The 15,230-nt window shown below is 31.9% G+C and overlaps 2 protein-coding genes across 5 annotated transcripts; both read right to left on the bottom strand.

Moving 5' to 3' along the window:
* Positions 1 to 1,793: 1,793 nt before the first annotated feature.
* LOC130951671 (probable CoA ligase CCL8) lies at positions 1,794 to 9,323 on the bottom strand. Of its 2 annotated transcripts, none has more exons than XM_057880368.1 (17): positions 8,987 to 9,323; positions 7,900 to 8,069; positions 7,191 to 7,343; positions 6,433 to 6,622; positions 6,226 to 6,314; positions 5,869 to 5,937; positions 5,681 to 5,734; positions 5,413 to 5,520; positions 5,053 to 5,151; positions 4,729 to 4,821; positions 4,513 to 4,590; positions 4,043 to 4,147; positions 3,687 to 3,777; positions 3,028 to 3,101; positions 2,717 to 2,896; positions 2,322 to 2,375; positions 1,794 to 2,176 (listed from the first exon to the last, which is right to left on the bottom strand). In XM_057880368.1, exons 1-17 carry the CDS (start codon positions 9,132 to 9,134, stop codon positions 2,132 to 2,134), a joined length of 1,800 nt encoding a protein of 599 aa, XP_057736351.1. In that variant the 5' UTR covers positions 9,135 to 9,323; the 3' UTR covers positions 1,794 to 2,131. The 2 variants fall into 2 exon arrangements, with proteins under 2 accessions (XP_057736351.1, XP_057736352.1); XM_057880369.1 differs by having other exon boundaries at positions 7,900 to 8,073; positions 8,987 to 9,202.
* Positions 9,324 to 12,543: 3,220 nt separating this feature from the next.
* On the bottom strand, positions 12,544 to 15,024 carry LOC130947296 (uncharacterized). Of its 3 annotated transcripts, none has more exons than XM_057875958.1 (4): positions 14,666 to 15,024; positions 14,423 to 14,544; positions 13,528 to 13,719; positions 12,544 to 12,962 (listed from the first exon to the last, which is right to left on the bottom strand). In XM_057875958.1, exons 1-3 carry the CDS (start codon positions 14,937 to 14,939, stop codon positions 13,555 to 13,557), a joined length of 561 nt encoding a protein of 186 aa, XP_057731941.1. In that variant the 5' UTR covers positions 14,940 to 15,024; the 3' UTR covers positions 12,544 to 12,962; positions 13,528 to 13,554. The 3 variants fall into 3 exon arrangements, with proteins under 3 accessions (XP_057731941.1, XP_057731940.1, XP_057731939.1); XM_057875957.1 differs by lacking the exon at positions 12,544 to 12,962 and adding an exon at positions 13,213 to 13,286; XM_057875956.1 differs by lacking the exon at positions 12,544 to 12,962 and having other exon boundaries at positions 13,213 to 13,719.
* Between the last annotated feature and the right edge of the window lie 206 nt (positions 15,025 to 15,230).

The following is a 15,230-nucleotide window of genomic DNA, read 5'->3' as shown; positions in this document are numbered from 1 at the left end:
CGTTTTATTTCAGTTTTAAAAAGTTTCAAATGGTTCAATGTTGTCCTTAGTTAAATTTAACACAAATAATTAATATATTTAAGAATCAATATAATGTTCAACTTACCAATGATCACTAATGCAAAAGCTTTCTATTAATTATTCCAGTCAAATTTATTGGTAAGACAACATTAAATCCAATTAAAATTTTTAGAACTGAAATACGACGTTTAAAATATATTAGGAACTAAATTAAGATTTAACTCAAAATGGCACTTTACCCTCTTTAAAAATTTATGTCTATAGTAATTCAACCACACTCTACATGAGTTTATCAATTACCTTCATTGCTTTGCTACAATACCTTCTCCATGTAAATTAAAACCTATAACTAATTTCAAATTATTAGTTTTTTTTTTTTTTCGTTTTGTTATACCCTTCTCAGTTTTCGCATTTGCCAATTGACATTATCAACCCAATTCACAAGAAGATATAAATGCTAAAACCATGGAAGGACGATCAACTAACCTTTTGTCGTTTAGGTTTAGGTTTATGCTCATGATCAAATTTATTCTTGGGGCCTTTGAATGCCATCATACTCTACATGAAATCAAACTGCGTACCGTACATCTCTGTTTCATGCACGCAAAATTTAAAGGCGTTAGAAAACACAAATCTAAGATTTGTTGAAACAAGAGTTAATAAATGCAGATAACAAAACACATATAATAGATTAGGAAAAGAATAAGAAATATCTTCCAGTAAAAAAAATTATGTTGTGTATGTGAAGTGTTAGAGATGAAAAGATTGACGTGCGGAATAATGGATTGAAAGAATACCTACCATTTATGATGGTGCGTGAAAATACAAAACACAAGACACAAAGCTATGTCTAAATAATGAGATCCATATAATAATATTAGAGTTTGGAGAATAATGAAAAAGCAAATAATTATTTATTTAATCCAAGTGAGTGATAAAGTGAAAAACTATTTAGTTAATTTGAATTTAGAGTAATTGATTCAAACTTGAAATTTAAAATGATGGAGTCTAAATTGGAGTTAAAAACACCTATATATATTCTTGTATGGAAAATATTTTATCAAAGCATATCCATTCTCTACATCATTATCAATTTATCATTGTCATTATAAACACACTAAGAAAAATTGACTAGTTATGAAAGTTCATCTGATATATATATTTAATTAGTAAATTAAGTTAAAAATATTTTTCAATAAATAATAATTATATTTGAGAAAACAATTTTTTAAAATTTAAAAGGACTAGAAAAACATAAATTACAAAGATAAATTTAAATATTTATTATATATGAAATTATATTATATATTTAATTTTAATAAATAACAACTCATTTTGAAAAATATTCTTTTTAAGAGCATCTAATTCTTAAAAGATGAAAATATAAATATATAATCTTTTTATTTATTAATTTTTTTAGTTTTAATAAATACAAACTGATTCTAAAAATAGTTTTTTAAGTACTTTCAAAATGACCTAAACGAAAGTAAAAACACATTTTTTTTATTTAGTATTTACCAAACAATAAAATGAAATAATTCTCAAATAATCCTCTGAAAAATTTGACCAAATCAAGTCTAAATTAATCCCCTGACATCATATTGCCAATCGAATTACAATAAGAAATTCTTTATGAATTTATTATTATGCACTTAGAACATTGTTTTCTACATTTAATTTAAAATTGAACTATGCTACGTATACACCAAAATCAGCCACCAAAATAAGCACGAGTATAAAATACATGCTGAAATATAAATACACATTAAAAATAAATTAAATCACACATATATTTATAGACAAATACATTGGTGGCTGATTTTGATGCATGAATAGCATTTTTGTTTTTGACATGTGGGAAATTAGAAATTAGGCATTCCTATTTCCTAAAACATGAATGGCTCACGTTATTATCTAATATTACATAATAAATAATATAGTTCACAAAAAATAATAATAAGAAACAATATAAAAAAGCATTCATTGATTCTTAAATGAATCTAAAATGCTAAACTAAAATAATCTATCCTACTTAGGCTTTCTCTTTTCATGTCAACAACTCCTTCGGTTTTATTTGAGAATGGCACCACCTTAAATAATGCTATGGAATTTACTGTTCCGAAGCTAGCATTTTCTTCAGCTCTTTTTTATTTACCTGAAAATTTATACGAAAAAGAATTAATTACCCAACTTTTTTTCTTAATTTACCAAAAAACACATTTCTTATAAGAAAAAGGACTCATGTTAATGAAGGAAAATGATGTGGATTACAAAGTAAACAAAAAGAAAATGTGAATTACCTTCCCCATTGCATTGCGAGGGAGTGAGTCCCAAACAAAAAGTTTTGTAGGTATCTGAGACAATATAAAACAAATAGAATTGAGACACTTAGATATAGGACATACATTTTGATTAAAATTACGACAAATATCCCTGACTTTTTATCTCGAAGACAAATAAATTCTCAAGAAATTAAATGTCTCGTATTTTAGAAGGTCAGAGATGTTTTGTATTTTCAATTAGTCAGAGATTTGTGTGTCTTTGAATTAAAAAGTTAGAGATCTACTGGTCTTTTCTCAAAATTTTAAGATAACTAATAGACTTGGCTAAAGTCCTAAACTATATACATGAAATATTTCTAAGAAAATATGATGAATCTAATCCATAATCACAGGCATCAATCATCCAACAATACCTTGTAAGGTGCAATTTTGGGTTTGGCCCAGCTGGATAACTCTTCCAGGCTTAGAACAGGCTTTGATTCTTCATCTCGCTTTCTCTTGACATCAGCATCTGGTACAATAATCGCACCGACAACTTCCCCATAATCTTTGTCAGGTAAGCCCAAAACGCAGCATTCCGCGACAGCTTGATGCTGCAAAATGGTTCTGATTGTAAAGATCACATTCTTCCTTATATTTGGCCACTTGGTTCCATTATTATGCAACTATATATAAGTGAATTAGTTAACAATTGCACCTTAAGATAGAAAAATGAGCTACTTGCCTCTAGTATAACTGATTCAATTTCTAAGGCAGATAGTTTGTAGCCACCAGCCTTGATTATATCAGCATTAGTACCTGATAATCAAGCGGAGTTTTACAGAGTTATTCAAGACAGAAATTCAACATACTAGAACCGCATATAAGCCCAAAGAAATGAAAATGGTAATTGTTTGTGCTGATAATAGTCCATAAAAAAGTTGGCATACACATCATTGAAGTATACAATTACACATAATTCTTCTGTGTATAATCTAGGTTCTATCGTTACCTAAGCTAATCAAGACAAAATTGACTTGAGAATTCTCAAATAATTTAGGTAAAAGACCAAATGTCCTAATCCTAATTATTTGGAATTTAGGAAAGTGGTTTCTTAGGGACTGTTGGAACACTAGCATGGAATCAGCCACTGATACAATTATCATTTTGAGTGCTTTCCCAGACCTTATGTTAAGCAAGATGCTTATGCACCTAGCTGCCCTTTTTTTTAAGATTCGTTTGGAACAATAGAAAGCTCAAGTTGAAAGATAACATCCTAGAATTTTAAAAGTAGGGTACTAGGTATATGAAATTAATGCATGACAAGTGACAATGTAGTGACTCTTACAATTAAGCATATAACAACCACCATATATAGATAGATAAATAGATAGATTTCCTTACGTCCTAGAATGATGTAGTATCCATCTTTATCTGTAGTAACTGCATCCCCAGTCTTAAAGAATCCATCTTCAGTAAATGATTCTTTCGTTATCTGCATGGGAATCATAAAATCTCAGGAGGGAGACATCACATTTCCTTGACCAAGCTTTATCTTTGAAATGCAGGACTGTGCAAATCAAATTAAATCTACATTCCTTTTTCCTGTGCTCCATCTTTTAGCATCACATAACTTTCTATTGCTCAAAAATAATCTGTTGTCTAAAGGATAGTATGGTACATGCATAGTGAGGGAGCAGGGTATTACATAAGGCTGAACATAGTTATGTGGTGCATTTAACTACTATGTCAGAGAGTACCTCTGGAAGTTTCCAATATTCTTTAAAAGATGAAGGGCTTTTAACACAAAGCTCCCCCACTTTAGTCTCTTCTTTCCCACTGTCCTCATCTGAAAGAATCTTGACCTATCATGCATAGACAAAAACCAACATTAAAGTTCCATGTGATATACCTTACATGTTCACATCAGCAACACGAGGCAACAACACAAGACGCATAGAAGAATTCAATTCACCCAAGCTTCAGATATGAGTATTTTTTAGAACATAGAGCAAGTTTAATTTCCTTAAATGTGTGCTTAGACTTTTTTTTCTTTTTTCTTTTTGGAATAAATGTGCGTAGACAATTACATAGCCTGATCCTCATAATGTTTTGTTGAGGCTATATTGTCAAACAGATTTTTGCATCAATGGAATGAGAAATGACAACCACAATGTCCATATACTAATCTAAAGTCAATAGTAAATATAAAGTTGCAAGCTAAACTGACCTCTATACCAGGAAATGGTTTGCCAACAGTGCCTGGTTTCCGCTCTCCTTTCAAAGGATTTGACAATGCCATGACAAACTATGAACATTAATATAATAACATAAGATGCTTTAAGAATAACCATCACAAAATTATTGAGGGCAATAGTGAAATACATTGTTAGCGATTCTATGCAAAGTTGAATGCTGAACAACTTAACACGTAGAGGGTACTTACTTCAGTCATGCCATATCGCTCCAATAAGCAATGCCCGGTGATGGCTTCCCATTCTTGCATAACAGGTTGAGGGAGTGCAGAGGACCCACACATCTGAATGAAAACATGATTCAGATTCGGGCATGAAGGTATTAATCAACAATCAGAAAAAATGCAAGACAACACAACATAAATGGCAAAGCATCCATGCATGCTAAGTTACACACTGAGAAAGTCAATCATTAAAATAAAAAATCATAAAAAAAAATAACACTTTATTTTCACAAATTCAATCAATTGTTCATTTATCTTCAAACAATTTGTCACGGTTGCAATTTGTCTCACCATAAGGCGCAAGTTCCTTGCAGCAGATGCTGAGGTGGCTTGTAGCTCAGGATCCATTGCATGATAACCTTGTATCAACCGGGTGTACATAGTTGGAACCTTAATTCACAAAAGGATATAATGAGAACAAAATCACCTGAGAAAAGGTTTCTAATTGTAGAAATTACTGTTCATAGTTGATACCACATGCAGAATTTAAGCACACAAAATAGTTCAAGTAAAGAAGCATAAAAGAGAATACCATCATATGGCCCATAAATTGTACATTTTATGATTATAGCACCAAATATAGTTCTGTCTTCAGTTCAGCTTACATTATATTATATAGGATTGTGTAGTGCTAGGCAGAACTATACTTACTCCAGTGAAAACAGTTATAGCATCATCAACTTTAGATCCTTCAGATGGATATGACTCACGCCATCTCTGCCAAATTCCCCTCACACTAAATTTTGGCATAAATTCAACCTTCAACAGGACAAAATGGATTATTAAGTACATAATATCATCTATTTAAAAGGGATACAACTAACTTAGAGGTTACTTGCACATGTATTATCCTTTTTTTGTTTTGTTTTTCTCTAGATTTGTCTTTGGTTTTGTAAGCAAGAGTGAAAAAGAGTATTACCGAGGATCCTGCATAGAGAGGGGCAAATAAAGCATTGAAAAGTCCATGAACATGTATATCACATATGTTAAGGACTAACATCATAAAGATGTCCGAAATCACATCTTCAGCAAATAATCTACTGATGATCATACTTTTTTAATAATAAAATGTAGAATATTTATGCACCAAAAACTTTCAAGGATATGATGCAACGGTAGGCAGTGTAGAAACTTATCAGCAGATGTATACTCCCATGCATTTGCCAAGGTTTGGACCTAAAATCAACACAAAGTTGAAGGGAAAATATTATTGAAAAACAATAACAATATATAAATGGATTGACTTAGTTATATCAACAAGGCTTGAATTGCATTACATTTAAAAATAAGTTATTAAGCAGCACTGCAGCATTACTAGTATTATTTGATATTTGTTAATCACACCCAAAAATTTTGCAAAAAACATAGAACTGGTGTTCAGGGAGATAATTTTTATCTCAATAAATGAAAGTGATGTACCATTATTTCATGATATTAGACAATCGAGACAAATCATCGACATACCTGGGCAGCAATGCTTCTGTGAGTATGAACCACTCCTTTAGGTTTACCTGTTGTCCCACTTGTGTACAAAATCAGTGCTGGATCTTCACCTAGGTCAATGGATGAGGAAAACAAATTATGAGAAACAACCATCAGCTAGGTGCTACCAAAAGGTTTTCTATTTTATCCAAGTGGGAAAAAAATAAATTGAAATTGTTATTTTCTTACTTGGTTTTCCAATATTGTCCCGGAAAATTCTATCAACATCAATTTCCCCATTTTGTGAATCTTCATCACTGCTTTTCTCTGAGGGCTTAGCGAGAACAGGTGGGAGATGAAAAAACTGAGAAGAGGTTTTATTGGCAAGGTTTTGCATTAATTCACTATGATCTTCAGTACTCAGTATTGTGGACACATCCTACAGACAAATTATCATCAAATTTCTGTTAAAGGTTGGATCTATAAAGCAGAAGTTGAGCACAAAGGCATGTAGAATAAATAAATGGATCAACTAATTTGTTTCTAACATATAACCAAATCTTGCTTCGATAGGTCCATAACTCGTATAAGAGAGATCATCTTGGCTATTCATACAACCTTTCTGTAAATTGAGAATGAACACACTTGCAGAAGCAACAAACTGGACATAATAATGACAACAGAAGCATGCAAAGGAACTAATCCAGAAGCTACTATGGTTATTTTTGTGAGTTCAGATGAACAGCAGAGGCCAGAATAAAATAGTTCAATCATGTCCAAACATCCAATTAGACTAAATCTATCAAATCAGTAGCGTACTTTCATAGGGACAAACATGTACAAATAAATCAGCTATATGAAAGTATAGATAACAGATACCAAAAAAATATAAAGAAATAATTAATTAAAACACTCCTAACAGGAGAAAGTTCACAAGCCTTTTGAACACTAAACAAACAAACAAAAAATGGAAGCCATATGAAAAAGAGAGGCTTTCCAAAGCATACCGAATTATTAATCACATGTAAGAGCTCTGGTTCTGGATAGCTTAGTGCAAGTGGAACAGCAACACCTCCACTAAACCAAGTCCCAAGTACTCCAGCTACAAATTCGGCAGAGGGTTTGGCTACAATTCCTATCCGAGCTCCCCTAAGGTTTCCCTGCATTTTAGTATCACCAAAGATTCATAAAATGGTTCTTTTTCCACCTATATGTGGATGCAGCACAGAATGCTCATAGTTCCACATAAGCATAAACATCGAATTATGGAAAATTTGCAGCATGCAACAGCAACTTTGTTATTGAATTCAGTTGGAAGTGTCACACATGCATGTCTTAGGGTATCTCTTTGCCCTTTTTGTAAAAGGAAACAATTATACTTGTAGCTTATTTTTGTGGTTTGCTTCTGCCCATGTTTATTTCAAAGAAGATGCCATCTCTGACATGCAATGAGATTAAGCATCCTAGCTTCATTTCTGCTATACTCTTATTCTTCAATATTTTTTTTTTAAGTTCGATGTTTTAGTGTTCGAAGATACCTTGCCATCCATTCTTCTTGTACTCTCCTTTTTCTTTAACGAATAATTTTATTCTTCAAAGAGAAATAACATAATTCTTAATAGTAAAGCCTTATGGCTCTCCTGTTGATCACTCTGATGAAATGCTAAGCAATAGTATGAATAGGTAACAAAAATAAAAACTAAAAGTTTGACTCACTGTCTTTACATCACTGCCACACAATATATTAGATATCTTCTCTGCGGACAAGATTAGTTGCCTGTAACTATAACTCTTCTGGTCAGCTCTGATAGCAACACTTCCATGAGTTGCAAGTTCGTTCTTGGCAACTGCTTTGAACACCTCCATAACTGAAGCAGAATGAGAAGCTGTCTAAAACGAAGAAACCATTCAGTCAATCAAATAAATGGATTCATTAGATATTAACAATATATAAATTCTTTAACCATAGAATTACATTATCTAATTGATATCTGTTAAAGTGATCATTCAAGTTCAATAAACTGATAACTGCTCAAAACCAAGGTGGCCGTTCAAAATTTCCAGCACAGGAATATCAGCATCAACATCAAATCATCACAACAATCAAAGTAAATATCATCTTATTGGATAGAGTCCATCTACTACAAACTGTTACCCTAATACAGCATCTAGATATAAAAGCAGGTACAATTAGTCCTAATCACAATCGAAGGAACCTTCTACAGTTTTTTTCTTCCAAGGCTAAAAATTGTGATTTTCAAAATACAAACCAATGGTTCAGAAATCAGTAACCAAAGAGTGTAATTTGATCATAAATATTGCACATGCAAAATATCGGTCCAAATAACTCAACTCAGATTTGTACATACTTACAACTTGATCAAAAATCAAAAACGAAAAATGTTAACTTAATTGCCCATACATGATCATTAGCTAATAGCTACAAGGGAACAAAGCTCCACAAAAGAAAACTTCCAGGTAAAATTACTTCACCCAAGACCATTTATTTTCCCATTTTTCTCATCAAATTCAACCTAAAGAGATGATTTTTCTCATCATCATGTAGAAGAAACCAACACAAACCAATTACAGCTGCATTGGGAAAGGTGACACCCCAATAACACACACTATCAAATTCAACTTCAAAACTGAATTTTTCATATACCCTTTAACCCATATGACACAAAAGAAATCAAAGAAGAAACAACACTAGCAAACAAAAGGAAAAAAAAAAGTTTGATGTCAGAAAGCCAAAGAGAAAGAGAGAGAAAACAACAAGGACCTGATGAAAATGGAAACTCACCCAAGTGATGCAGAAGCTGAGAGGAACGCGAGCTCAGAAGCGGTGGAAGAAAGTGAGAAAGTGAAGGTATGAAACCATAAGAGGTGATGCACTTATGGAAGCAGAGGAGTGCGAGGTGTTTGTTGAAAGTCTTAAATGAGCAACTCATTTAGTTGAGCAAATTAGTTATTGATCGGAAAGAGAGTTAGGTGGGTAAAGATAATAAACACACGTAAGTAGCAATTGGATTTTTTCGTTTTCGGTCAATGTTGTTTGTGAGACTATTAATGTTGCTGTGTGCTGTTGTGGGTTTTCCACTTGCTATTGAGGTGCCACATTCAATTCTGAAACGGAAACGGTGGTTTTATTCTAAATTGTTCAATTTATTCATAAAGAGGGTATTTGGAAAAGGGGTTTATATTTGGTACTGCAATGAATGAATGAATGTTGTTGCTTCTGTTATGAAGTATGCATTCTTGCACTATTATTGAACGTGTAACATTGAAGAATGAAGATGGGATCTTGTCTTGTGTTTGATTGATATATATTGCAGCCAAAAAAAAAAAAAATCTACTCAAAAACATCTTCTCATAAAATGATAAAAATATTTGTGTTAAAATTATAATTTTTTTATTTAGCTACACTTTAAATAAAAGTAACACATTTATAACGTATCAAAATTAAACTTATAATTTATCATCTAATGATAAAAAATATATTTTTTTCATATAAAAACAACTATAAATTTTTTATTGTAGTATAAAAAAAAGGTTAATTGATAAAAAAATTAAAGATATACGATTATTATTATTATTATTATTATTATTATTATTATTATTATTATTATTATTATTATGTAATGGGGGTGGGGGGTTGGTTAAATGATCAAAATGCCAAAAACTCAAGATGGTGTATATACTATACAGCTCATAAAATTTCTAAACAATAATATTAATTGAAAATAAAAATGATCAACAATTAAGTAAATCCATTTGTATTGACAAAAATGTTGAGTTAACAATGATATGAAAAAAAAGCACAAAGAAATTGTGTAATAACAAAGGAAAAATTAAAACACATAATTTTTTGTTAAAAAAAAGACATGAATTTTAGTTGCATAATACAGAAATTATATGTGCTTTTTTTATTTTTTTTTTAAATTGTGTATTACTCTAAAAAAACTTCTTAATAAATCATCCTAAAATTTGTGTTTTTTCTTAACAAATTTCTGTGTGTTCTTTTTTAGGTTTCTATTCAAAAAGTTATGTTTATTTTATAAAAAAAATTTGTATTTACAAGCAGAACATTTATGTGTTTATGCTCAATAAGTTTTTGTGTTTTTTTTTTTCAAAAAATTATATTTATCTTAAAATATATCTGATTTTATTGTGGTAAATTTTATATTCTTTTCTCAATATTTTTTTTTAAGATTATATTCAAAAAATTGTGTTTATCTTTTTAAAATTTTGTGTTTATCGTCACAAAATTTCTATGTTTAATATGAACAACTTTTTTTTGTATTTATTTTATAAAATTTATATGTTTAATATGAACAACTTTTTTTGTATTTCTTTTTTTTATAAATTTTTTTAAATTTCACAGAGAAACAAACAAATAAATAAAGAAGAGAAAAAACATAGAAAAAGAATGAGAAGACATAGAAGATCCCAAAAATTAACTAGAAGAAGAAAAAAAAAGAGAAGAAAATGAAAAAGAAGGAAAAGACAAAGGAGAAGAATTGAAGTTGGAGAAAGAAAATGATGTAGAAGAAGAAAAGAAGAAAAAGGAGAAGACATTGAAAGTTGAGTGTGTGAGTAAGATAAATAAAAAAATAAATTTTGAGATATTTGGTTGAATTTAATTAATTACAAACATAATTTGTTTATCCAATATATATATATATATATATACTTTCATGTTATTAGATAATTAATTTCTTTTATTGTATTGGTGTTTGATTTAGTTGCACATGATCAATGTGCAAAGTTTTAGTTAGTATATAAAGTTTAATTTTCATCTACTATCAGTGTCCAATCATATCTATTTTTTAGATGACTACGTGATAAATGTAAGAGAAAATTACTTTTATTGATATAGCGTTACGTAATTGGATATACATATAAAATTATTTTACACTAATAGTGCATCAAAATTAAATTCTAGTATATATCGACAAATTTAATAATTCTTTGCTTACAGGAACATCAAAGATTTATGCTTCTGATATTTGAGATTTAACAATTTTATTTTGATATGCATTGCTCAAATATAAAGTTAAAAGGGTAAATACAATCTCCAATTTCTATTTGTTGCATCACTACTACTACTACCTATGAATAACACTAAAAGTAGAATTCACAAATCTACCAAAAATTATTCGGTACACTGAAGAGTTTTTTGTAGAGAGTTCAAATGACAAGCTCAAAAGCTAAACCAGTACTAATGTAGATGGAAAACTATTATCAACATCGTATCAAACACACTTAAATGTATCTTTCAAGAGATTTTTACATTCGTAACATACAAAATTACAAGACTGATGCAGTCCTCAAAAGAAGGAAAAGCCTCGCTTCAAAATAATCTGTCCATGAATACACACGGATAAAGATGTTTCATTGACAATAGTTAAGACGAAATACAACGGCAATAGTCTTACAGAAATGTTCAAGTTTTTAAGTATTTTAACTCTGCATTTCCTACTTTTAATATTAAGTGCCACTTGTCAACAAAGTCTAGGAACTCGTTAAGCATTGAACCAGGAGGTAAATTTAAAAAAGAAAAAGAAAAAAGAAAAAAGAAAATAATTGGACTTGATGAAGTAATGTTCTAGGCTGCTTCCACTTTCGCTACGAATTCTACTTTCAGCATTCAGTAATGAACTACACATATCAGAGATATGTTTTCGGCCCAAGACAATAAATAAAAGAGTACTTCAAAGACAAAATTACCATTTCCCCTTCTAACATTTTTTTTTTGTTCCCACCATATTCTTTAGTCCGTTAGGTCAATAATTAATCCGTCGCGAATTGAAGCTTCATTTTAAGATCTACCACTGACCAATAAGTTGCTGCATGTATAGAACGAGATTCAAACTCCGACACTTACTTAAAAGCAAACTAGTGAACTAATCACTAGACCAATCCAAATTGATTTTTCCTCCTCTAACTTTCTTGCTCATTTATATTCAAGGACAAGACAAGACCGCCACTACTCATTACAGCATATCTAACTCTCACAATGAGGAATTTTTTTAAATAAATTAGAAAATCAGTATTTCTCAAAACAAATTTAAACAACATTAAATAGAAAAACAATATTTAGAGGACATGTTGGCTAAACTTTTTTCAAATTATAAAGTTTAGACCTACTTTCTATAGTGTATGTTCTATTTTCTATAGTTCATTGAACATGACTTGTAAAGTTTATCCATTGTTTATGCTCCATTGGTCATTAAATGACTTGCCTTGCTGTTAAATCAAAGCCCAGAATTTTTTCCTTCTGTCATGATTATACATTTTGCTCACTGTAACTTATTCATTGCTGAATAATTGAAATGAAATCTGAACAAATGTATATAGAGTTATGAAGTCATTATCAGTGAATCCCTATTGCTCTGAAGATGCCAAGGAAACTATGGAAGCTGTATTGGATTTTTGTTACATACTGAGTCATTTGAAAGTGATCTGTAAGAAAAACTCTCTGGTCTACGAGGTGACCACAAGTGTGTTTCAAATTCAAGAATGAAAAAATATTTATATGTAGCAAAAACTTTATATAAATAGATTGAAATTCCGAATTATTCTCCAAGGAATTCTCGATTAGACACTTTGTTTCTCACAAATTTAATACCTAAAGACATCAACGATTCCTCCCGTCAAACGGATTGCTCCCATGTATGTTGACGACTAACAGAAAAGTGACCCATGGGCTGGTCCCAGACCCTTTGGCTGGCCTGAGACTGAGGGAAGTTTTCTTGGTAAGAAGAGCAGTCTTCACCCTTGGAAGCATTTAAATATATACACCAATACACAGTCAATTTGCTTTCATACAAAAGTACTGCAACTAAACAAACCAACACAATCAAGAGCAGGACTGCCTAGAGACCTTTAACAACTGACGTTATCTTCGCTTCTCCTTAATGCGACTTAACAAACTAGTCAGTAGATAACCTCACCTTCATGACACAGCCAAAACGTGCAGCGAAAACGTAACTTGGGAAGATGATTGAACTTTCTACAAGGTACATAAAGAGGGAAGATACGAGGTTTTTGTGCATATTAATTCCAAAATCATAAGTGTGACATCAGTAATGCTCATGAATCTGCAACAGACAGGTTATTCTCATTTTTGTTTCTAAAAAAACACTTGTAAAACTTTACTCTCTAGACAGGGACAGGGATTCCGGGGGAAGTTCGACAATACTACAGTTCAGGGAAGAAAACAAGGGCTGAAATAGGCACCCGACCACAAAATTAACAGAAAATACACTGTTGAAGGTACACTAAAGGGGGTTTTGTAGAGAGTTCAAATCATGACAAGCTCAAAAGCTAAACCAGTATTACCATTTCAGATGAGATCTCAAAGAAAAGTCAGGCCATGGATTTTTTCTTCTCTGCCTCGAGTCTCTGCAGCTCTGCCAGCCTTTGTGCCCACTCTCTTTCTCTTGCAACTGCAGCCATTTTGCGCTCTATCCTCTTCATATTTTTTCTCCGTTTAGCTTCTTTCATCTGAGCTATCCTTTTCTTCCTTTCTGCCTGTAAATGCCAGAGAATTCCACATTGAAAATAATTAATGGAGGTGGAAAACTATTATCATCATAGTATCTAACACACACTTAAATGTATCTTTCAAGAGATTTTTAAATTTTTAACATGCAAATTAACTCACGCATGACATTTTATGTACGATGTTGAGTATCAAGCCAAATATAATCTAATCCCATTGTATTACCAAAATTTCTTTTAACTAATAACCATCACTTGAGGAAGAGTTCCCCAGCTTCTACATGGAACTTATAAGTTATAATACAAATGCTTGCAGGTGTTAGGAGTACCCTGGTCTAGGAGCCAAAAACAAAATGTCAATTTCTTGACAATTAAAGTGTCCTCTTCAAAACAAAACAAGATGATGCCCTCACACTGCCCCAAACATTTCCAGAGAAGAATAGCTATTCATTTTAAAGCTACCATCCAATCCTCACACAACCAACAAACAGAGCAGAAATGAATTTCCTAGCCTGCCTATTTCTACAATGTACACTATTACCCTCCCCCTCCCGAAGAAAAAAAAGTTCCTATCAACATTATTACACAAACAAAAAGGAAAGATAGCTATTTTTGCTATTAATCATAAACCCTAAACACTATTGCGGACTGCAATTTAAAACCATGACTAAACCCTCTATTGTTCAATTGTTCAATGCCTGAATTTCAATTTTCGGGAATTAAAAGAGCGCACCAAAATAAAAGCACGGCGCAGCCTCATGCGTTTCTTCTCGTTCCTCCTCTTGATACTCCCTTCGTTTGGCTTATTCGGAAGAATGGTTTCGCCAGGAGTATGCTCAACCCAAGCATAAGGCCCTGCACCATACACGCACAGGGAAAAAAATCCACAGTTTCATTCTTCAAAGAACAGATTCAAAAGCAAAACCACAGAAAAAAAAAAGTGTTTTTGAAAGAAAAGAAAAGGCTTGCGACTCGCCTTGGGGTTTCAAGGAGGCTCTCTTTCGGCGCGATTTATCAGCGGGACGGCGTTTGGGGAAGCGCGTGTCAGTCAAGCTATGGAGATGGTTCGAAAGGGGAAGAATCCATTGGTGCGTTTTGAAGAAGCAGGGATCTTGCTTCGGAGATGCGAAGAGGAGGCCACGAAACGGCGTCGTTGCGGTGGCGGCGGCGGTTGTTATGCGAGAGGTTAGGGCAGTTGATGATGCGATTGAGAGAGGGCGAATGAGGTTTCTGAGGATTCCGAATCCCATTTCTCTCTCAATTGGATTTGCACATGCAACTCTTTGAATCACTGCACAAGTGTGTTTATTTGGATCAAACTATCAAGTGTTCTAAAACGAGGTTGAGAGTCTAATGACTCAAATAAATTGATTATAGTGTGTGTTTGGATTATAGTTTGCAAACTATAGTTTGTATAAAATTGATTTTGCAAACTTGCTTTTGATGAAAAGTAAGTTTGTGTTAACGTGATTTATGTTTGGCAATCTTTATATTAAAATGGATTATAGTAAAATAAATGTTGTTTGGATTATACTACTCAA

Source organism: Arachis stenosperma, chromosome 9, assembly GCF_014773155.1.
Source record: "Arachis stenosperma cultivar V10309 chromosome 9, arast.V10309.gnm1.PFL2, whole genome shotgun sequence".
Lineage (NCBI taxonomy): Eukaryota > Viridiplantae > Streptophyta > Magnoliopsida > Fabales > Fabaceae > Arachis > Arachis stenosperma.
The sequence above is the reverse complement of the archived record's forward strand: the minus strand, read 5'-3'. Positions and strand labels throughout refer to the sequence as shown.

Excerpts from the sequence above, each read along its gene's own strand:
- LOC130951671 (XM_057880368.1), bottom strand. The coding sequence starts at position 9,134 with ATGAGTTGCTCATTTAAGACTTTCAACAAACACCTCGCACTCCTCTGC. Across the intron at positions 5,735-5,868 it reads TACACTGCCTACCGTTGCAT|CATGTTCATGGACTTTTCAA; the intron begins CATATCCTTGAA and ends ATATGTGATATA. Across the intron at positions 4,591-4,728 it reads AGCGATATGGCATGACTGAA|TTTGTCATGGCATTGTCAAA; the intron begins GTAAGTACCCTC and ends TAATGTTCATAG.
- LOC130947296 (XM_057875958.1), bottom strand. The coding sequence starts at position 14,939 with ATGGGATTCGGAATCCTCAGAAACCTCATTCGCCCTCTCTCAATCGCA. Across the intron at positions 14,545-14,665 it reads AGCCTCCTTGAAACCCCAAG|GGCCTTATGCTTGGGTTGAG; the intron begins GCGAGTCGCAAG and ends TGTATGGTGCAG. Across the intron at positions 13,720-14,422 it reads TGCGCCGTGCTTTTATTTTG|GCAGAAAGGAAGAAAAGGAT; the intron begins GTGCGCTCTTTT and ends TGGCATTTACAG.